General features: G+C 47.6%; 1 protein-coding gene across 1 annotated transcript; it reads left to right on the top strand.

Annotated features, from left to right (window-relative positions):
* The first annotated feature begins 983 nt into the window (after positions 1-983).
* LOC132331509 (G-protein coupled receptor 35-like) lies at positions 984-6,184 on the top strand. The gene is made up of 2 exons (XM_059854939.1): positions 984-3,103; positions 4,435-6,184. The coding sequence occupies exon 2, from the start codon at positions 4,461-4,463 to the stop codon at positions 5,394-5,396; it is 936 nt and encodes a 311-aa protein (XP_059710922.1). The 5' UTR covers positions 984-3,103; positions 4,435-4,460; the 3' UTR covers positions 5,397-6,184.
* Positions 6,185-23,632: the final 17,448 nt, after the last annotated feature.

Here is a 23,632-nt window from a genome sequence, read left to right as displayed (position 1 = left end):
CTTACCAGAGGTTTGAGCTCCAGGGTGCTGAAGGATACTGGGGAGCTGTGGGCTGGGTGATGCTTTCAGGTGCTGGAGGCATCTCTGACTTTGTTTCCTTGGCACAGCACAGCTGTTCCAGGGGTGAGTGCTGCCTGGCAGCCTCTAGGGAACTCCACAAGCCCTGAAGCAGCATCAGGCTCTTGGGAAGCACAGGCTTTTCCATGCCCTGCCCAGTGTGTGGGCACAGATAACTCAGCTGGTCCCTGGTCCTGCTCATGCCTTAGAACTTCAGCTTTTGTGTTTTCCATGTATTTGTAATCCTGCAGTTCTTTAGTGTATAACTCTAAACTCCATACACAGTGTGAGCTGCTGCTTTCCCATTTTGGGCAGACACAACAATTCCTCTCCAGGCCTGGTAATCAAGGACACCTCACTGCCTCAGGCCTGAGAGATGGAAACAAAAGTGAGCTGGGGGGAGCAGACCTGGGGTACATGGCTTCATTACCTGAAGCTGGAATTGTCAGATTAACCCCAAATATACAGAAGAACCAAATTTATAAAAGTGTGAAACCCCTTGATCCATCATCCATTTTTGGGTGTAGCCCCTGGGGGGCTTTGTCTGCCCTAAAGGTACCTGAAGGCCCTTCAATAAATAGAACTGCTTTTTATTTCCTTAATTTTGTCTGGCCTCTGGTTTTAGGTAGCCCCACAAGGCATCACTGCAGGAGCGTGGGGAGGGTTGCAGCACAGGAGCCTCGACAGCATTTTCTGCCACAGGCTGAGGAAGGGGAAGGGGAAAGGGGAAACAGCCCCAACAGCCAGGGCTGGTCATTGGGTGGGATTGCTGCACTTAGCCTCAAACTGCCATTTGACGTGCTGAAAATAAGACTGACATATTTTGCTCTCAACCCTACAGTTCTCTTTTGGTCAAGATCTGCTGTTGCACCATCCCTTCTGGCTGTGAGAAAGGCAGGAAAGAAACCCTGCAAGGCAGGGCAGCCCAGAGCCCTCCCTGTGTCCCTCTCCGTGTGTGGAGATGATACCAGCACCCCTCCCATCCTGCCAGGGGCTCTGCCCCACTCCGACATTCCAGCAGCTGCAGCCAGCAGGGCACAGGGATGCGGAGGAGATGGAGATTTTCTAGCAGGGAAAGGAGGCAGGAGCCCATCAATCTGACAGCAGGCCATACCAGTGGTTCTTTACTTGCAGGAATATTTTGTCCCACTGGCTACTTCCATTAAGAAAATCGCTTTTCCAGGCACAATGTGGTGGATGCTGGTGTCAGTGCAAGATTCTCTGGGGACAGGCACCAGTGCTCTGCAGTGCTGCCAGGCCTGGAAAACCCTGCCCGAGAGCTGCCAGCAGGGACACAGCACAAGTGTCACCTCCTCTGCGCCACACGGGGACAGCACTCGCAGGACTGAGACAGGCCGGGAGCTGCAGAGGCTGGGGAAATCCCAAGTGAGCGTCAGTGGTCCATGGCAGGGGTGATAAAACCTGTGACTGCGTGGAAGGAGGGGACCGTGAGCAGCGGCAGATGATGGTGGCTGACGGGGAGACAAGGTGCAGAGAAGGATGGGGATCCTGATGCTGCCGTGGCCAGGAATCAGGCACAGACCCAAGAGCCTCAGCAGGAGCCATGTGAGTTCTCTGCAGACAGCACCTTCTCCTAGCTTTGCCTGCTGGTAGCTAGTGTTGAGTTTGCTTTGACACATGCTGGTGAACCTGCTGCTCACAGCCAGGTGCTTTGTGCCTAGTGACATGGCTTCTCCCTGTCCTGAGACCTCACTGGGCTGATGAGACCCTCATCTGGCAACCACAGCACCAAGCTGTGGATGGGAAGCATCACACTGGACAGGTTCTATGAGCTGAGCCCCTCCAGGCATGACTTTGACTGCTCATGGTTTATACCACTAGTGATTTCCTGGAAACACACAAGAGGAGGCTGTGAACAACACTTGAGGAGGATGCCAAGTTTTCTATACAGTGATGAAACTATCACAGTCCAGAAGCTGGATGACTTTGAAAACTTAAGTGCCAACAAGGACTTTGGGGATCAATGAGCTGGGCACACCAATATGTCAGTAACTACTTGTAAGCATCCACCAAGAAAGGCAAAAGCAGTCCCTGGAAATTTAGAAGTTTGTATTATATTGTGACTGTACACTGGCATGGAATTATTTTTAAGGGCTGTGATGCAATGTGCAAACAGACAATGCAGAAATACTCCAGAAGCTGCTCTAATGTGACCTTAGAGCAAAGTGGAAAGGGGAAATACGTTTGCCCAAGACAGCAATTCAAAGTGCTAATATCAGCACCTTTAAGCTCATTGATCAACTTGTCTGAGCTTTTCTGGTAAATAGGCTGTCGTGGGGAGCCCTGGGACACAGGCACCTGCAACCACTGAGCAGTCACAGAGCCAGCAGGTCACAGGGTCACAGTGCCACATTTTCTCAGAATTGCTGGCTGAGAAGAGCTATGGAAGACAAGAGAACTACTATGATTCAGAGTGAAGCATGTTATAATAATCACAAAACTGCCTGCAAACCGCTGCCCTCACCTCTCCAACAGCTGCAGGGCTGTTGGGGCTGTGCTGTCCCAGGGCTCAGCCAGTGTGACAACAGAAGCCACTCCTGCTCCAATCCCAGCAGAGGTGGCACTCTGGAAGGCAGAGAGAAGACCTCAGGACATTCTAGGGCAACGGGTCCCCTCCAAGCACAGTCTGTTGGGCGAGGAGAGTCAACAGGCATTGCCCAGTGAGACATCAGGCAACGGAAGGTAAAGCAAAGGAAAAAGCCAAAGCTATTCTACCTCCAGAGGAACTGCTGCAGGGATGCAGGGCAGACAAGCCTTTCACCTCCCTGCAGGGCTATTGCAGGCTCCTCAGTCAGCAGGAGGTGGGACAAGCCACACCAATGGTGATGACAGAGGAAGCTCTGCCCTTTGTTCAGGAGGAGTGCAGGTGCTTTCTCGGCCAACGTTGCTGCTCTCACAGCCACCAGAAATTGTGATCAGAGGACACCTCACTGGTCATGTGCAGGAGCACCGCTCGTCCTGCCTGCACAGCACTCCACAGCTGGGCTGGAGGAACTCATTCTCTCCAAGGACAGCAAGAGAACAGGTAATTTCTCCTGGCTATTTACTGACATGGTTATTTGCATTCTGCAAGGCTTTACCTTTCCCCAGCAGTGGTGGGACACCAGAGATGGAGAAAGAGAGGGCTGGAGCCAATATATTTTCAAATGTTCATTTTGATACTGACCACATCTGACACGATTTGGGTTGCTTGAGGGCTGTCTCAGCCTTTGCTAGATTTTTCTAGGTCTCCCTGTTACGATCTTCCCTTTTATCTTATGGGCTCGTAACACATTTCTCATGTCCAGAGGACAGAGCTGCTGCAGGTATCTGCTGTACCACATTCCCTCACCTCTTCAGAGGTCTCCTGGCATGATTCCTCTGCTGTATGATTTTCAAAGCTAACCAAGACCAACAGATGCACATAAATGCTGCAGCACTGCCTTATGGTTTGCTTGCTGGGGATGCTTTTGAGACCCATGAACCTTCCCCTATGGAGCCACGTTCTCCCTGCAGGGAAAACCCAAAGACATGTCAGACATCCTGGGTCTCTTCTGTCCATGAACAGTTGTACCTGGAATGTGCTTCTGCATTAACTCCTCCAAAGCTGGAGGGCAAACAGCAATATTGCCGTTAGATCCAAGGTGGTAAAACCACCCACTAGACCAAACATAGCTCACCTCTTCACATCACATTCCTGCCATGGCATAGGTGAGTTTCTTTTGTCTTGGAACAGTGGCTGTAATGCTTCTGAGATAAAGAGCAGCTTTGACAATCCTAGAAAGGCAGCGAGCAGACCCAGGACTCCAATTCTCAGTGCAGCCCTCTGAGTACAGAATTTGATGGCAGCTGAAACCAGTGAGAGATACACTAATAAGAGATACACTAATTGCTTGTGTCACTAATGAGAAGTGACGCAGAGACATCTCAGGACTGAGGGAAAGGACGGCTGTCCTTCTGCTGCACATCTGGGACATTTTAAGCTGTGAGGTCACTGGCTCGCTTCCACTGAGCCCTGCTAAAAGGGAAGGGATGAGAGTTTGTTTAGGGATTCCCTTCCCACTATCAAATGTTTGCAGTGGCTCACATAACTCCTTGCTGATATCTGCTGCTGCCTGATCCAAGTCTGAGCCAAAAGAGGGGCCCAAGCCCTTTTCCCTGCCACCCTCCAGGAGCAGTCTTCCCCATACAGGGCCCTGGGAGAATCTAAGATTTCTCTCCTTCACAACTGATTAGGCTTGTGTCCCTGTCCCTCTTCTTCCCACTAGGTACCCTCCGTCAGGCAAAAGCTGGCAAAGCCCCAAACTCTCTCAATTAGAATTAATCACTGATTCAGACCAGAACCTCCCTTGTATAAGGTTTCATTTGCTTTTGCAGGAACTGTACATTTTGATACTCCCAAAATGAACCACAGCAGCTGCAATATCACAGCCTATGAAATATTTTCAGTTTTCCAGCTGTGTGTTTACATCCCAGTTTTGGCTTTGGGCATCGTGCTGAACGTGTTGGCGCTGTGGGTGTTCTGTTGCAAACTTGGCAAATGGACAGAAACCAGAGTATACATGGTCAACTTGGCTGTGGCTGACTGCTTGCTGCTCTTCACCTTGCCGTTCAAAACTCTGTCCCAGTTCCAGCACCTGAAGGTGGATGGCTGGTGCCTCGTTCTGGAAGGTGGTTATTTCACAAACCGCTTTATGAGCATCGGTATCATCACCCTCATTGCTGCCGACAGGTACCTTGCAATCAAGTACCCTTTGAGATCCAAGGCACTCAGGTCACCGCTGAAGGCAGCTTTTGCCTCTGGATTCCTTTGGATAGTCATCATCTGTGAGACTTCCCTCATTAAAAGCTTTGAGGACCGAAGAGAGGATGAATTTTGCTTTGAAAAATCTTCTGTGACACCCTCGGTGATAACACTGTGTGCCATTATTACAGGGTTTTTCATACCACTGCTCATCTTGAGTTACTGCTCCATACAAATCATTGCAGAGCTCAGGAGAAAGAAGACTGACAACTGTTGCAATGAAATGCTGACCAGGAAAGCTGTCTACATTGTGTCTGCAAACGTGGCTGTGTTCATCATCTGTTTTTTACCTCTTTATCTCGGGCATCTCCTCCGCTTCATCCTGGACTCCGTCAGCTCCGACTGCTCAGCAATACAGAGCATCAACAACTTCGTTCACTTCGCCTCCATCCTCGCCAACACAAACTGCTGCCTGGATGCCATTTGTTACTACTTTGTCAACAAGGAATTTAAGGAAGCATCTTCCAAGCTAGCAAAGTCCAAATCTGAGGTCGGTGAAGAAGCTGAAATTCAGCTCCCACATGTAACACATTAACACAAAACACACACTGCACGCATTTTATATTTGCCGTGTTCAACTGGGACTCACTAGCAGGGTTTCACACTTGCTTTTTATAAGAGTGAGGTGGAGGGACATTCTACAAATGGGAAACATTCAGATACATGGTTCAGCTCTGAATCAGACAACCACAGCAGTCCAGGTTCTGATCTAATGATCTAGATTGCCGTTGACAATTCTCTGCCTTGATGCAAATTTGCATAAAAGGGTAGATTTCCCCTGCCAAAAACCCCCATCTTTCATTTTCCCATGAAACCCAAAAGAAGCACAGGCACTGGTAAAGGATTGGGTTTTGTCTCTCATCCCCACCTTGGATCAGTGTTTGTGCAGCTGTGACAAAGAAATAGGCTATTCCAAATATCAGTGAATTAAAAAATCAGAGTGAAAGCGTGCGGAAAAAGAAAGAATGGTGTTTCTGTAAGTCACAATCTTACTGGCTTTTAGTTGCCAATAATGCACAATCCCAAAACAGGCATATTTAGCTTGCTTTAAAGAACTTTACAGCAATGTAACAGCTACAAAATGATCATCGTTACAACACAAGGTCAGAAGAAATTGCAGTTGCTTGTACGGGGGAAAAACTTGTGTGAGTCAAAATGTTTGAGTCAAATGGCATTAAAATTAAAGAGTTGGTGCAGGACAGTGGGAACAAGGACTCTGTATTAGGGCTCTCTTCAGTCTTATCATGTAAAGGACTGTCTAAAGTGGTAGCAAAGCAGTTCCAAAGAAATCAACCTAAATAAAGTTGTGTCTCTAGCATGGAATTCAGTTTCTTAATGAGTTAAATGGCAAAAGGGGGGAGATGGGGTGGTAGAGGACCTGCTGTGCTGCCTGTCCAGGAGGGACAGCTCCCTGTTGTCCAAGCCAGGGGCAGTGGGTATGAGCTCTAGCTGGGACTGGGATTTTTTAAGGCAGAGCAGAGTGTCCCACCCTGTGGTAATTTTACCACAAACACCTAAAAAGTTGATGAAACCACTCAGCAGCTTCAAACTACACATGCTGAGCTGGGCTGTACCATGCACACACCTCCACTCACACCTCCTAACCCCAGGCTGGGCTGCTGAATTTGTTTTGGCAAATTTGGGACGAAACTTCCAACACGGTTTTTCTAGAAAGCAGATTTAAGTGACCCTTTTCCCAACTGGTTCAGGAAAAGATTTCTTTGGAGAAAAGTGAAAAAAAATCCTGTTTATTTAACAAGAAAACCATTCACAAGTATTAAAAAAAAAAAAAAAAGAATAATACTACACAATAAAATTTCTCATTGTTTTGAAGAGATGGCAAATTCAGAAAGTTTTTTTGGTGGGGTGTAACTCAGCTCACTCAGTCTCTTATCAGTCCCTTCTGTTCTGGAAATGCAGCATCCCAGCCTGGTGGGCCACAGGTGTGAGCTCCTGGTGTTTTCTGGTTTGCAGTCCAGAGCAGGCTGATCAGTTTCAAGAAAAAGAAAAGTCACAGTCTGGGGAATTTTTCTGCTTCAGTTAGCTAAAAAAAACCTAACTAAAAAGCAAAGGAGAGTTCTTTCTTTCTGTCTGTGCTGCAGACAACAGTCTGTGAGAAGGAATGCAGAGCAGCAAGTGCAGTTTCTGCAAACAAACTGCACGCTTTTTTTATTCCCCTTCACTTTCAGAACCAGTCTTAGAGGTGCAGAACTTAATATCCAGCCTAAACAGGACAGATGGCTGGGGATACAAGCATCATAAAGTCACCCTAGGACAGCTGCTGTCCACCTGCACGTGCTGGGCCCAACCCTGCTGCCACAAAAACATCCTTACAGCTCCTGCACCCAGCCCTGCCTTTGTGTCTCCTCCTGTTCAGGGCAATGCCAAAGGGAGGAACCCCCTGCTGCAGACAATGGTTGGGCAGAGCCCTCCATCCACCTGGGCAGTGGCTGTTCAGTGCACAGGACAGCAGCAAAACCCTGCCAGCTTCCCAGGGGATGCAGGCTTCTCAGCATGCTTCCAGAGATTCAGAAATGGGGATATCTGCTCTGTAAGCACCAAAATTTGAAAGCAGGATCTTTGTTTACTACATGATGGGGAGTGAAAGGAGGAGAGGCTCTGGCTGCAACGACCTAAGGAAGTTGGTTCATCTCCCCTTTTCTACACTTGCATTTTCTTTGAGCAGATCAAAGCAGCGACGAGGGGTGCAGTGCATGCAGAGATGGATTTTGTGCTGCTGGCTCAGCCCAAGGGTCACACCCTGCCTCCCCAGCCCTGCTGCTGCTGGCTCTCCTGCATTGCTGAATGACATCTGCACCTCTGTGATCTGATGGATTGTTCCCAGGAAAGCTAACAGATCTTTAACATTCTCTCCCCAGTATGGGCTCTGTGGGGTGATTTGAGAGATCACCTGATTGCCAGTGTGTTTTTTCTATACCTCTGGTCTCACCAGCATGGATGAGAGCTCCTCAGAGGCGAAAGCTCTGCACAAACCAAACTGCTGTTTAAGATAGGCAAGAAAAAAACACTTCGACTCCACCAACCGCTGACAAAAAGGGTGGGGGAGATGCAAAGCAGCCTGTAAACAAAGCACTTCCGAGCAGGCTCTGCTCAGCCGCCTGACTTCCAGTGACGCCCCTGCCTCTGGCAGCCCGGAGACACACCGTGAGTGCCTGGCCTGAGGCGGACAAGCTTCCTCCCTGCAGAGCCTCCAGAACTTCTGTTCTTCACCATTCAGGCACGGATTCAGGAGTGCTGGGGCTGAAATGCAGCACAAGGACCAAAAAGCCCCTCAAGTTCCCCAGCTAGAAAACTGGTTTCTACTGTTCTATTTATTCACTGTCTTTTGCTTTTGCCATCTGCACCTTTCAGGCTGATTTAGTAGAAAGAGTGTCCTTCAAATTCATGACCCACCTGGCCAAACCCTCCTGCCCATGCTGAGAAGAGGTAAGAGAAGAATTTAGCAGAGAGGAGGCAGCAGTGATATGCAGGTATTTCAGTGATGTGCAGGTATTTCAGTGATATACTGGTATTTCAGTGATTGATATACAGGTATTTCAGTGATAGACAGATATTTCACTGCTATACAGGTATTTCAGTGATATACAGATATTTCAGTGTATAGAGGTATTTCAGTGATATACAGGTATTTCAGTCATTGGGGCTTTCCATTTGCTTTTGTTGTCACATTTCAACAAGAGTTATTTCAGTGATATACAGGTATTTCAGTGTTACACAGGTATTTCAGTGATATACAGGTATGTCAGTGATTGATATACAGGTATTTCAGTGTTACACAGGTATTTCAGTGATATACAGGTATGTCAGTGATTGATATACAGGTATTTCAGTGTTACACAGGTATTTCAGTGATATACAGGTATGTCAGTGATTGATATACAGGTATTTCAGTGTTACACAGGTATTTCAGTGATATACAGGTATGTCAGTGATTGATATACAGGTATTTCAGTGTTACACAGGTATTTCAGTGATATACAGGTATTTCTGGTGGGCTCAGCAACCTCTGGGAGACAAGGGGGATCCAGGCACTTGCCAACAAGGTACTGATTCTCCCAGCACTGCCTGGAAGGCAGACCATGACTATCCAGGCAGTGCAGGCCTTGCCTGGCTTGCTTTTATCTTGCTGCAAAAACCTCTCACCACATCTGCCAGCTTTCGAGTATGTGCAATTTAACCTTCATAGCATGGGATGCACTCTGCCTTTCATTTCTCTGGAGCCAAGGCTGGACAACACCAACACTGGGCTTGCCAGGTGAGGAGGACACAGGTGTGAGCAGGGCTGGAACCTCCACCTCTCAGACTCCCAGCCTGCATGACTTCACCCTGCCCTGGTCAGGCCATGCCTGGTCAGGCCATGCCACCCCCCAGCAGCTGCAGGACAAGACAGCCCAAACATCTTGCACTGGCAGCTCCTACATTATAACAATTCTGTGATTCTGTGAATTGATGGCAAAGCTGGATGCAGCCAGTGTCATACCTGTCAAAAACCCCAACTGGATTTGTTACACAGCCAGGTGGAACTGGAGCAGCTGCAGCACTGGAGGTGGCTGCACAGGGAGGACACACACACACACACAGGATGCAGGTACACATCCAAACCTCCCTCTGACTTTCATATTGGTGCTCACAAAGGTCTGCTAACATCTCACAGCAGATTTCTTGCTTGGGGCTTTCCATTTGCTTTTGTTGTCACATTTCAACAACGAACCCTGTGTCAGCCGGGGCGGCTGACTGAAAAATGAGAGTTCAGCTGAATGTCAGATGGGGGGGGAAAGTGTGAAAGCTGTTACCAAAAAGCTGTGACATACTTCAAAAACATCTTTATCTAAGACAGAAAAAGAGGGCACTGCTGGGGAAGTGAAAGCTGGGGTGGCTCAGTATCGTTAGCTTGAAGCAGAAGCAATCTCTCAGTTTCTGAATGAAGCTCAGAGCCATCACTGTGTCACTCCAAGGGCATGAGCTGTGCCTTGTGCCCCCGCCAGGAACAGTGTCTGACACCAGGCACTCCTCATTCCTCAACTGAAAGGCTGCAGCATCTGCAGCCCTGTCCATCAGAAACCCTGGCACAGGCTGCCAGCAGCTTTGCTTTGCTAACTTCTAAATCTCACTTCTGCTTGCTAACATTTTCCTACCAAGGCAAGCACTCTCTAATTCTACCTTTCTGGCCTTTGGCTCTCCAGCCAGGCTCTCTGCTTTGGTTCAGTAAGAATCTGGCACATATATTTCAGGCCTGACTTCCATCAGCCTCAAAATTTCAAGAGCAATTCTCTAAGTCTTTAGCCTTTGGTGGGTACCAGAGCCCGCAGTTAAACCCTTGCTCTCTGTTGCTGTGTAAAAACAGGCTCCAGAAGCACCACATTTCTCCCAGAAGTCACCTTGCACTGCCTGGGGACCAAAGGACCAGCTGTTCTCAGTGCCACAGCAGAGGCTCTGTCCCCAGCACACCACCCTGCACAACCCACACAGCTCCTCTGCATTGCTGCACCTGCTGCGTGACTTCCCTGCATTTACACTTCTGCCTGCCACAAAGGTTATTTTTTACCTGTTTTTCCTGAGAAGAGCCCTTAGGGGCAGCAGGAAAGGAGCTGCCTAACCTGATCTGGCTCTGTGGCAGCAGCAGGCATTTTCTCTTTCTGCCCAGCCGTGTGGGCAGAAAGCCAGGAGTGATCTTGGGGCAGGAAGGAAGAGATTGTTGTTTAAGCTGTCATTTAACAGTAACATTTTTTATTGCTGCTCACTTCCTTTCCTTGCTGATTATTCTGCTGAATGGAAGAATGCAGCTGATGCCCCAACACCTTTCTACTCCCCACTGAGCAGTCAGGGAGAATGAAGTCCTTTATTCTACACTCCCAGGCTATTTCCTGCCACGTTGGGGACACTGACCATGCCAGGCTGGAGTGCCCTGGGGCTGCTCCCTGTCCCCTCTGCCAGGCCGAGGAGCCAGAGCAGGCTCTGTGCTGGGAGCAGCACACCCACCAGTGCATCCCTGCTCTCTGCCCCTGCACTTACAGGTTCCATCTCAAATCATGGCTACATTCACAGGGCTTTTGTCATTTTAGAGAAGGAGGGGCTTTGGCTTCCGTTTTGTTTTGAAACAAACAGAACTTTGAAACATGTTAAAGGTAAAATAAACTGGGTAATAATCAAAGATAAGTGCCTTTAATAACAGGACTGGAATTCTCTCTTTTGCCACTTGGCTGGATCAAATGGTGAGTTTTGCCCCTTAGGGAAGAGCAGATGATATTTTTGGTAAGCAGAGAGCAGCGAGGGATGATTTGACCTCCTAACTCCTGGGGGGAAGGATGGTCTGTAGCACTCCCAGCTCAAATACAACAAAACTGCTCCAGATACACATTTGGGGCTTGGTAGGCACTTTCTTTTGTTTTTAAAGATTCTTCTGTTCTCACCTCTCCCATCAGGGACCCCAGATCTGTTTCAGCCACAGCAGGGAGTTTTCAGTAGAGGCAGAGCCTTTACCTTGCTAGGCAGAGCCCAGTGTATGAAATGGAAGCCCTGCAGTGAGCTCCCCTGGTTTCAGATGCTCAGCTCCTGCTGGGCTGCCCAAGGAAAGACCCCCCTGGACACCCACTGCCTTCCCCCAGGGAAAGGGAAGTGGGTCCCACCCCCTGCCTGCGTGGGACAGGGATCCTAACCTGTCTGCATTCCCCACTGGTTTTAAAAAAAAAAAATTAAAAAAAATAAAAAATAGAGAGACAGAAAAGACCTCCCACAAAGATGTGGGCACAGCAGAAAAAGCCCTCTCTTTTGAAAAGGTAAAGGTTTCCCAGAGTTCATATTTAAAGACTCACCCCAGGTTTGGACTGTGCTGCTGGTGGCAATTTATCTCTATGATCAGTGTGAAGCAGATTTCAAGTGAAAACACTGAAACCAGTTATGATATCCAGCCCATTTCTGGTTGCTTTGGGTTTTTTTTAATCGCTTCACATGGGCTTTTGTTCACCAATAAATGCCAGGCTGACTTATTTTCACTGGTGTATTTCAACACTTTCCTCTTCCTCATAAACACACATCCTCATAAAAACACATCCTCACTTCTCCCTTTACCTTCCCTTGAAACATTTCCCTATTTAACATTTTAACATCTTTATTTTCCTGGTAAAAATGATGCAAGGAGGGCTTGATCTTCTGCTTTCACCTGGGGCTGTGTTAGGCAGAGGTTGAAGAGTGTGAGTCACTTCTGGGCCAAAGCTTTCAGCTGCACAAAGGCACAGCAGGTCAGATGGCACAGACAGAAGAAAGAAATCACAAAAGCTGATTTTTGTGCAGTTCAAACTTCCCCCCAGTGCTGGCAAAGGCCCTGCCAGTGCAGAGGTCTCGGCTGGTGTCAGAGGAGGGACACAGGGGACAGAGGGGCAGCTCCCAGTGCAGCACACACCCCTTGTCCCTTGCTTTTGGCTCTGATGGTGCTGGTCTGCACGGGCTGTTCCCAGCACAGGCACTGTGCCTCTCCCCCTGCATGGCTCATTCCTGGATCTGCACTGGAGCCACCCCACAAACCTCTCCTCCGTGGAAGGATGCATGGGGAAGCTCTGGTGTCAGGCATCAGGCTCATCCCTTATGCAATAAATGCACCCCCTTGGCTCCAGGTGTGCATTTACCTGCCCTTCCTCCTCCAGACTGTGTCATAGGAAGCACCCAACCAGTGCCACTTTTCATGCCCAGCCAGTCCCAGGGTCCTGCTGCAACTGGAAACTCTTTTTGCCTCTTTGTGCTGTGACAGAGGAGAGAAATGGGGGTGCGAGGTCCAGAGAAAAAGCAAGCTTTAGAAATCACAGAATCACAGAATCAATCAGGTTGGAAAAGACCTCTGAGATCATCAAGTCCAACCTATAACCAAACACTACCATGTCCATTAGACCATGGCACCAAGTGCCAGTCTTTCCTTAAAAAGTTTCAATGGTGACAGTTTCTAGAGAGCAAACTGCAGCAGTTTTATTTTTCAGAGCCTTTCCTTCCTCAGGGTGTTCTGTTTTACCAGAAGCCAGTGCTTGCCATGGTCACCAGAGCACTGCCAGCAAACTGTCCCCCAGGGTCCAGCTGCTCAGCAGAGTCCCCCTTGCTCCCCAGCTGCAGAAGCAGCAGATTCCCCTGCCCGGGGAGCAGCTGGGCATGAGCAGGGGGAGGCAGTGAGAGAGGAGGGAGGGAGGTTCCCACGCCTGCAGGGCAAGTTCAGTTCAGCAGTCCTGGTGTTGGTGATGGAGAGGGACAGGGACACTGATCTGGTGATCAGAATCCCATTTTATTGTGGGATAATGTCCCAGGGTGATGTTGTGATGCTTGTATCCCCATTCAGGTGTTCTGTTTATGCTGGATATTGTGTTCTGTGCCTTCAGGACTGGCTCTGATGAGCGAAGTTTTGTTTTGTTTTGTTATCAGCTGCTCCCCCACGGCTGGTGGGACACAGAGACAGGGCAGTACATAGTGCAGCTTTGTCTTTTTGCTTTGCTCTTGCTCCTGCTTTGCTCTTGCTTTTTGCTTCTGCTCATTAGTCAGTTTAGCTAAGCAGTCCGAATTCTTCCCTGGACTGGTTTTTCCTTCCCTTTCTTGGACCCACTTGAGCCTGCTCTGGACTGGGCCCTGGCAAACACCCAGAGTTGGCACCTTGTGGCTGCAGCAGCTGCCCCAGCACCAGAGGGACTGATAACAGAGCGAGCACCCCAGGAGAGGCTTTCTGAATTTGTCATCTTTGTCAGAGCAGTGACAGAGTGGTGTCATCCAGTATTGTTCACTTTGTGTGCTGGGGTGCTGTGCCTGTTCAATAAACAGGTTCTTTCCACTTCTCTCAAGGAATCCTTCCCAAACCGGTTGGGGGCAGGGGCCATGTGGGTTTGCTTTCTGGACGGTCCCTTTGGAGGTTTTCTCCCAAATTTGCCCTAAACCAGGACAAATACAAATGTTTATATACTATTTCAGGGAGACTAATAATGTGTACTACAATGATTAGTTAAAATCACATATACAAACTTATGCATATATCAGCATCTCTTCCTTGCAGAGTTTAATAGGATTTTCTTTTTCTGGTAAACCCATTTGATTTCATCTTCTTGCAATGCAGGTCTAATTTTCAAAGTTCTGTTTGCTTTTGCCAAGGCATCCTGTTATCAACTCTCTTATGTTAACCAGGCCCAAAGTCCATCATCTGTCTTGTGAGAAACTACTGCTCACTTTGAAAATTTAAAGAGGTTTATTAAACCTTAACAAAAACACAACAAAGGACTACATAAGGAAAAAGCTGCAGTGCTGGGAACTGCCCCTCGTGCACACCACATGGCCAGTTCATCTTCAGGATGGATGCTCAGGCTTTTGTACCCCTGGGGGTTCATCAGCCAGCCCTGGCCCCTGCCAAAGTCTGTCAGGCAGCTCTGCTTTGCCATTTATCAGTGCAGACTGCTTTGTACCTGGATTGGAGGTCAGGTGTTGCCATGCCTCACCCCCTAAGCACCAAGCCTTGCCATTCCCACCTGCCCCATGCAAGGGACACCTGTGCAGCTTCTTGTACCTGTCCTAGACAGCCCAGGCTGTTTGATGGCAGCAATACAGGGGGGAAAGGGAACTGTGGGGAGAACAGAGGACATCTAAACTACAATAACATAACCATGCATCACTAAAGCTTTTCTTAATATTCACACAATAGTTATCTTTTTATTGTGAGAGCCAATCATCTCATTATCCATCTGTAACAATCTTGTGTCCCCCAACATTCCAACACCCTGGGATGTTCCCAGCCCAGCCCCAAGGTGCCCAGTGCAGCTCCCAGTGAGGCAGCACGTGCACCACTAGAATTTCCATCAATGCAGGCAAAAGAAAGAGAAAGAAAACAAAAAAGAACCCAAAGAAACCTCACCTAAGAAACAAGAGGCAGACCAGCACACAAAACTAAAACAATCTCACCAACAAGCAAACTGATCTATCTACTGGTTCTAGAAAAGGTGACTCATGGCAAATTCTTGGGTGCGCAGAGGTATGATCACTAACCAAGAAAATGAGAGGTTCATTGAAAAACTACTGCTACTTCCATCAGCCATTTGGACTTGTCCTTTCCAAGTCTGGGGGATCTTTTTTCCCTTTTATTATCATCCTCCTCCTCCTCATCATCATCCTCTTTAAATGATCCCAGAAGCAGCTCAGCCTTTGCTGCACTCAGAGGCAGATTTTGGTGGTCAGAAGTGGTTGCTGCCACTGAGTTATCCTGAGCAGTGCTAAGCATCCTGCCCCAGCATGGATCAGTCACCCAGCCCAGGGCATTTTTGGTGTGTTATCAACTGCAGCAAAAATTGATCTGATAGAAAGCCAAAAAAACACTAAAAGCAAGCAAGCAAACAAACAAAAGCTCAAAAAAACTTTTCTGCAAGAGGCACACAACTTTTATCTGTCCCTTTGGCACTGACTCACACTTTATTAAGAGTAAAAGAAAAGGTCATTCCTGACCAAAGGCCAAGATGAGATGGTCAGAATGCTCAGAATGGATTTATTACAAACAGGACCAACAAATTCAGGGATCTTTCCAGGCTGCACTGTGTACCTACAGCCCCAGCTGTCACACTGGAGGTGTGACCATGCTGACAGCCTGAATCTGCCATGGCAGAAGTGGAAACCACAACAGGAGGTGTCCTGGTTTAGGCAACAAAAATGCACTCAAAACAGGGTTTTTCCACTCTCTCTCGAACCTCACATTGGGTGCCAAATTTTGTCCTGGTCTAGGGCAATATTTGGGAGAGAATCCCCAAAAAGGGCCCCCCCAGAAAGCAAACCCACACAGCCCCTGCACCCAACTGGTTTGGGAAGGATTCCTGGGAGAGAAGTGGAAAGAACCTGTTTGTTTAACAGGCACAGCACCCCAGCACACAAAATGAACAATACTGGATGACACCACTCTGTCACTGCTCTGACAAAGATGACAAATGCAGAAAGCCTCTCCTGGGGTGGTGGCTCTGTTATCAGTCCCTCCGGTGCTGGGGCAGCTGCTGCAGCCTCAAGGTGCCAACTCTGGGTGTTTGCCAGGGCCCAGTCCAGAGCAGGCTCAAGTGGGTCCAGAAATGGGAAAGGAAAAACAGTCCAGGAGGAAATTTGGACTGTTTAGCTAAACTGACTAATGAGCAGAAGCAGAAAGCAAGAGCAAGCAGAAGCAGAGCAGAAGCAGAGCAGGAGCAAGAGCAAGGCAAAAAGCAAAACCAGCACTATGTACTCCCCTGTCTGTATGTCCAACCAGCCGTGGGGGAGTGGCTGATAAGAAGCCAAAACAGAACTTTCCCTCTTCAGAGCCAGTCCTGAAGGCACAGAACACAATATCCAGCATAAACAGAACACCTGAATGGGGATACAAGCATCCTAACATCACCCTAGGACAGGAGGACATTTCTTTTTCCCAGTGAACTTGAGCTGTGCAGCCCCTTTCCTCCTGCAGCAGGTTGTGCTGCCCTGGAGCTGCAGATTGTGGCACTGCTGTGAGGCAGGGACATGGTGAGGGATGAGCTGCAGCAAACAGCATGAACACCTGGCAAACAGCAGCATTTTGGCCTGCAAGGTAAAAACAGGCTCTTCTCAACAGGGTGAAGTCACAGATAAGGGCAGGAGGTGCCAGAGCTCTTCCTCAGGCCTGTGTTCTCCCTCTTGTCCTTAAAGATGCTCCAAAGCAATGCTGACACAGGTGGCTGGGGCCTTGGTTTCAGGAAAATCCACTGTTTTCTGTAAAGCATTCACAGCTAATTCTGGTGCAGCCTCACCCTCCTTCCCAGGGACAGCAACGAGCAGTCTGAGCTCTCCCAGTGCAGGGCCAGTGGGGTCTCACAGGACCATAAATCCCCCTCTGCTCAAGCCCTGGGAATTCAGAGTGTCCTGGTGCTCACTCAAGTCCCTTCACTGTCACAGCTTGGCAGAACAGCCCTCAGCTGAAGAGAAGAAAAGCAGGGAGAGAGGGAGGTGAGGAGCTAATAAACCCCAGCCAGCAATCCTGCTCCTCACATGGAGCAGTGAGTTATCCAAAGTCTGTCCCTCCAACCCATCCCTGTGGGAGTGAAACACCCAGCAGGGCAAAGTCCCAGGTCCCTCCTTCTGCACCACCATCCCCCACTAAATTATTTTTTTACCAACCTCCACAGACAAATTACCAACCACCAACCTGCAAAATGCAGGAGGAACCACCTCTCAACCTCCTCCATCTTTTGCTTCTCTCCCTTGTGCCAGAGTAGCCTGCCTCTGATCAACAGAGCCTAAGCCACCAAATGGTTTGTTTCCAGCACATCTGGCTCAATAAATACACATGTAAGAGCAAATAAGCATAGATGTCACTAAATTCAGGAAGTTCAATCAACCAGAAAGTTGTCACAAAAAATAAGAAAAAAAATATTTGAGGTTTCATTTTAAGACAATGGTTAAAGAACAAACCATGAGTGATCATCTGTAATTTCTAAAGTCCTGGTTTGAGGAGAAATATTGTGGACACAAACCTCAGTCTCCAGTGGAGAAGTAAACTATGCATCAGTCGGAATAAAGAGAAAATAACTCCTTTTTCTGCCTGTTCTCCTGTGTTGGTGACAAAAAGTAGTGGTGTGACATAAGAGGAACAGAAAGCATGTACACATCCAGGAGAGACATGGCAGTGGCTGCAGCATGCAGTCAGGGAAGATAAAATACAATTATCTCCTGATGCATTGAGCTTGTAAAATCAGAGAAATGAGGAATTCCCCATGACTAATTTCTCAGCAGATAGCATGGGTAGTTGACTATAGATACTTTTTTTTTAAATAAACTGCTTTTTTTTTGAACTCCCAATTCCAAGATACTCTGCATGAACTCAAAGGTTTAGTAATGTTCTCCACATGGGACTTCCAGACTAAAAATAGGCTTTTTTCTTTTCTCTTTTTTTTCCAATACAGTGATTACAGAATCACAGAGCCAACCAGGCTGGAGGAGACCTTTAAGATCCTTGAGTCCAACCCAGCCCCAACACCTCAACTAAACCACAGCACTGAGTGCCACATCCAGGCTTTGTTAAACACACCCAGGGATGGTGACTCTCTGTGCTAAGCTGCCTTTTCAAGTGTCTGAAGAAACTTCACTCTGGGTCTTTTGAACTCAGCCATCTTCCCTCACTGCTAGCCAGAGCTCAGATCTGGCTCTGCCACCCTGCCTTAGCAATTCTGTGAGCCCCTGAACCCCCCTCTCAGCACAGAGCTCCTCTTTTTGGGCAGCCAGAGAAAAAGTGCAAGTGCATGGCCTCACTGCCTTCTCCTGAGGACGAGCCTTGCACAGAAATCAGCCTCTCACCCTACAGCTCCTCTCCCCAGCAGAGTTTTTCCCAGTTCAGGCTGACAGGAAGCAGAAATCCAGCCAAGCCCTGCTGCCCCAGTCCCTGGGCTGCAGTGCTGGCTCTGAAAAACACCCATCACTTGTTTTTAAAGTTTTATAAGTTTAATAGTATAGAATGGTTTTTAAAATAGCAATATAATTAGAGTAATAATAATTTGGACAATTGGGATTAGGACAATAGGATACAATAAAAACAAAGAGTTACAGACAGTCCAGGCACCTTTTTCCTGGGCAACATAAGCCCAAAAAAGGCCCCACGTTAACAGAGGATTAACCCTTAAAAACAACAGCCTGTTGCATATTCATACACCTCATCCATGATGCATAAATTCCATTCAAACACAGGATTCTGTCTGGGCAGTGTCAGCTGCTTCCTCTGAATCCTGACGGCATCTTCAGGGCTGAGTGAGGCAGGAAGAAGTTTGTTTCTCCTGATAATGGTGCAATAAATTCTCTGAAAGACTGAGGTGTCCTGTGGCTGCTATCTCACTGTGAGTCCTTTCTTTAAAAACAAAAGTATCTTACATAGCATAGTTTCTATTTTAACATTTTGTTATAACCTAAAACTATATTTAACACCCTAAAACTATATTTAACACAGCATAATTTTCTAACACAACACAAATAATATTCATTTTGTTGTAAATTATCAAATTGGCAGCCAAATTTATAAAAAATATTTTATAAATTTATTAGATCGACAACCAAAAATAGAATATTATAAAACCGCCACAGCCAAGACAGCGTCAACCCCGGACTTGGATGCTGGGTGAACTTGGGACAGACTGATGTAGTGTCAGCGTCTCCCCAGAGTGTGACACCAACTGCTCCAGGTAGCCAGCTTATATACAGTTTATTCTGCCTGGAGCAGAAATGACCTAAGATATCTGTAAGTTCCTACATATGTATAACGGGAACTATACAAATGCAGTCCTGTACAAAAGTCAGTCCATAGGTTTGGATGGCTGTTTGGGCTCCTCAAAATAATCTTCCTTTCAGCTGCAGCCAGGATGATGCTGCTTTTCAATGTAACCTCTCCCAGGTGTTGTTGGGTGAATGTTCTGGACATTTTTGGGAAATGGTCACTGATCACCCAGGAAAGGCTCATTCACTCGTTAATGGTCATGATTTTATCTGGGCGAGTCCGGGAAATCTTTTGGAAATGAAAAGTCCTGCTTCTGGCCATGGGGGTCAGATGCATGGTTGGATCTTTATAATTTTTATACAGTTACAAAGCATGAATTATCTCTATCATATACTACAATTTTAATATTTGCGAAAAGCCAATCATAAAATACACATTTTTCACACTGTCTGTCCCCAGCACCTGAGCCCAGGGAACACAGGGTCTGCAGGGAACCTGCCCTGCAGGCTGAACACCATCCTTGCCATGAAAGGCTGCAAAACCAGCCCATGCTTGCCCAGGCTACTGCAGCCTGTGTCACCATGGTATTTTCTGAAAAATCCCTTTGCCAGGATTTTTTCTCCTGGGAAGCTGAGAGGCCCCAGAGAGGAATGAAAACAATAATTATCTGATTGCTTGGGAATGTGGTCTGGAGATCGTTTACCAACAGGTGAATGTTTGATTGGTTCCACGTGAATTGTTTTTAATTAATGGCCAATCACAGCCAGCTGTGTCAGCCTCTCTGGGTCTGTCACAAGCTTTCATTATTATTCTTGTTTAACCTTCTGATGTCTCCTTTCTCTTTCTTTAATATAGTTTTAGTATAGTATTTAATAATAAATTAATATAATATAATATAATATAATTAATATAATTAATATAATATAATATAATATAATATAATATAATATAATATAATATAATATAATATAATATAATTAATATAATATATCAGCCTTCTGAGAACTTGGAGTCACATTTTCATCTCTCACCTCGTCCTGGGGACCTCACAACACCACAAGCCTGGAGCTGAGGAACCTCCCAAACCAGAGACTGCTCCTTGATGTCAAATGGCCCACCAGGGACACTTCTGCTTTCCATGAGCACTGAGACACATCAGATTAACCCCTCTGTCTCCACAGGGCTTCCTCAGCACGTCCCTGCACCTGCCAGGGCTCGGTGCAGCCTCTCAGCAGGCACAAACTGCAGCCAGAGCCCAGCAGGGAAGTCCTGAGCTGGATCCTGCTCTGGGTGGGAAACATCTGCACCCAGCCAGAGCTGCCAGAGCTCGAGATTGCTTTCCAGAAGGCCCAGCTGTGCTGCTGCACTGCAGGGCTGAACAAAGTGTCAAACCACTAAAGGGGAACCTCACCTCTGTCTGAAATTAACTCCAGCATGCCTGGGAGAGGGGGGGACAAAGTGGGACTTAGAAAGCAGGCAGAGATATTTGGGGCAGGTTTCTGCTGGCCTGCCCAAAGGAGAGTGCCTGGGAACTCACACCTCTGCTTGGATGTCTACAAAGGCATTTAAAAGGACTCATTTGCAGTATGTCCAACACATTTGGAGGAGAAAAAGAACCTAAAAACTGATTTTCTAAAGGTTTTTCCTTATCCTACTTTAGCTTGTTCCTTTCCTCCCAAAGTCATGTGTGCAGTAGGCTGGGAGACCTGAGCTCACCTCAAAGCCAAGCCAAAGGGATTTGGGGAAAGGTGGGAACCCAAGTTGGGATTAAATGAGAGGGAGGTGGAAAGGAAAGACAAGTGTGAAGCAACAATGCCTTAGTGTCAGTTTTGGTAGATCTGAAATGCATTCAGCTCCTCTGAAATGCTTGTGCTCTCCCTCTGCTCCCTTCCGTGGGAGAAGGGATGGCAAGCAGGGTCTAACCTTAACCAAGAAATGTCAAATTCCCTCTCTGCTTCAGAGGGCTAATCTAAAAACAGAACAATTCTCATAGACATTGCTCCAGCCCTGGTGATAAGCCAATAACCAGAAAGGTTCAGCACAGCCTGCTCTGGCCTCCAGATGGCAAAGAAGCACCTGAAGAAAGCTACATTAATTCTTCTCACATCTCTTTTTTCTTTTCCCCGTTTTTTTGTTGCTCTCTCTTGCTGAATTTCTCTTTATAGAGTGCAGGGGGGAAACTCCAGACTTCAGTCAGCCACAGCCACTGGTGACATCAGGGAACAGACTGTGCCAAAGTGGGCAGGGAGTACCAAAATCCGGGGCTCCACCACTGGTGAGGGGCTCCTGTCCAGGTGCACAAAACAAGGAGGACTCGTGCCAAGGTTTGTGGGACTGAGTTATGCTCCAGGTGTGGCAGCACACTGCTCTGCCCCCCAGCAGGAACACATTCCCCAAGGAAATAATGTCATTTATGATTCCCTCAGTCTCTGCATGTGAGAGCACAGACTTGTGCAAAAGGCTGGAGGAGCTCATCTAACAAAGGGCAGCCCGAGCACTTCCTGAGCTGGCAGAATTTTGTCTCACCTGCTTTGGATGACACCTCCCAGGGAGGGGTACTGCTAGTTTCTGTCTTCAGCATTGCAAAGGTTTATTTCAATTTCCAGCCAGAGTATTTCCAACTGCAGTGTAAATCCATGATTTCTTTTCCCATTTGCAGTGGAAAGAGCAGACTATTTATTTCCTTCCCCCTCACAGCTATCATTTATGTATTTGAAGACCTATTTGTGCCCTCCCCACCCCAATATCTGTGCTCTAAATACTCTCAGCCACTGCTGTGCTTCAGATGTTGTTTGCTGTGTTTGCCTCTGTTTTCTAGGCTCTCTTGGATTGAGCTGGGAATTTTCTCTTTTCTTCTTTTCTTTTCTTTTCTTTTCTTTTCTTTTCTTTTCTTTTCTTTTCTTTTCTTTTCTTTTCTTTTCTTTTCTTTTCTTTTCTTTTCTTTTCTTTTCTTTTCATCTTTCTTTCTGTCTTGGCACCCAAAACTGAAGGAGGTTCTTCCTATAACCTCAAGAAATCAATACCCCATAATCACACTGATATTTTTCCTACCACAGCATAATCTTCTATTTCATTTCCAGACATGCTCCATTTACAATCTGTTCCAAGCTGCAGATCCCCTTTTTCAGATCTGCAGCATATCAAGCCCACCCATATCTCACATTTGTGCTCACAACTATTCCTATACATGAGTAAAACTCTGCATGTGTCTTTCTGCCTGACTGAATTCCTTTTTCTAAATCATTTACCCAACTTGTCAACACCATTTGAAATACTAATTTTGCTTCCACTCTCTTGTAGACTCTCTCATTCATGAAATACCTAATCCCATTGTATATAGAGGGAAATCTTTAGTTAGGTGACCACAACCAGAAAGGCACTTTTCATAACATTTATAATAATAGAGGGAAATATAATTCTAAAAGAGTCTTTTCATACAGGCAGAAACTACAGCCATTTTCTTTACACCTTTCTGAATTACTCTAGTCCCTGTTCACAGGCAGCCGACACAAATATCTGGAAACATCACTGTTTTCTATACAAAAAAATCCTTTTTTCCACCAATTTCTTGACTGCAAGTTGTCAGAGCCGTATGAAGGCAGAGCTGGTGCTGCCACCAGGCCTGTGTGAGATGAGAGGGACACCTCGTGCAGGACAGGCTGGCTCTGTGACCCCAGCTGGCTCTGTGTTTCACCAGGGCCTGACTACCACATCCCCGGGCTCCAGCTGCCCTCTGCTGCTCAGCCCAGAGGAGCCCTGAGCCCGCCCTGCCCTGAGCTCCATCCATGGCTCTGCAGCTGCAGCTCCATCCCCTGGGAGCCCTGGGGCTGCCCCGGGAGCACTCCCACTCCCACTCCCACTCCCATCCTGGAGCAGGGGCAAAACACTGAGCTGGGCTGGACTCTGAATCACACAGAACCACCAGGCTGGAAGAGACCTTGAAATCATCAAACCCAACCCAGCCCCAACAGCTCACCTAAACCCTGACGCCCAGTGCCACATCCAGGCTTCGTTAAACACACCCAGGGATGGTGACTCCACCTCCTCCCCGGGCTGGCCATTCCAGAACTTTATCACTTTTTCAGTAAAAAACCTTCTTCCAACCCAAATTTCCCTTGGCACAGCTTAAGACTGTGTCCTCTCCTGTCAGTTGTTGCCTGGATAAAGAAACTCGGGCAGGTTGAGTCTCTCACCAGCTGAACTATTTGGTTGCATGGCCAAGCTTTGGCAGGGTGGAGCTCCAGGGGTGGCTTCTGTGAGCAGCTGCTGGGAGTTTCCTCTGTGTCCAGCAGAGCCAATCCTGGCAGCTCCAGAGAAGGACGTGCTGCTGGCCAGGGCTGGTCACTTAGAAATGGTGGGAACACCTCTGGGAGAACAGATCCGAGAAGGGAGGAAAAGGTAACTGCACAGCTGTGGCCAGGGAAGAGGGGTGAGAACATGGGAGAGGAACAGCTCAGCAAGGGCAGGGAGGAAGGGCAGAACTGCTCCAGGCACCAGAGCTGGAATTCCTCTGCAGCCCAAGGTGAGGCAGCTGTGCCCCTGCAGCCCATGGA

The sequence above is a fragment of the Haemorhous mexicanus genome, chromosome 10 (genome assembly GCF_027477595.1).
Source record: "Haemorhous mexicanus isolate bHaeMex1 chromosome 10, bHaeMex1.pri, whole genome shotgun sequence".
NCBI classification, from domain to species: Eukaryota; Metazoa; Chordata; class Aves; order Passeriformes; family Fringillidae; genus Haemorhous; species Haemorhous mexicanus.
The sequence above is the reverse complement of the archived record's forward strand: the minus strand, read 5'-3'. Positions and strand labels throughout refer to the sequence as shown.

Coding starts and splice junctions, on each gene's coding strand:
- LOC132331509 (XM_059854939.1), top strand. CDS start 4,461: ATGAACCACAGCAGCTGCAATATCACAGCCTATGAAATATTTTCAGTT.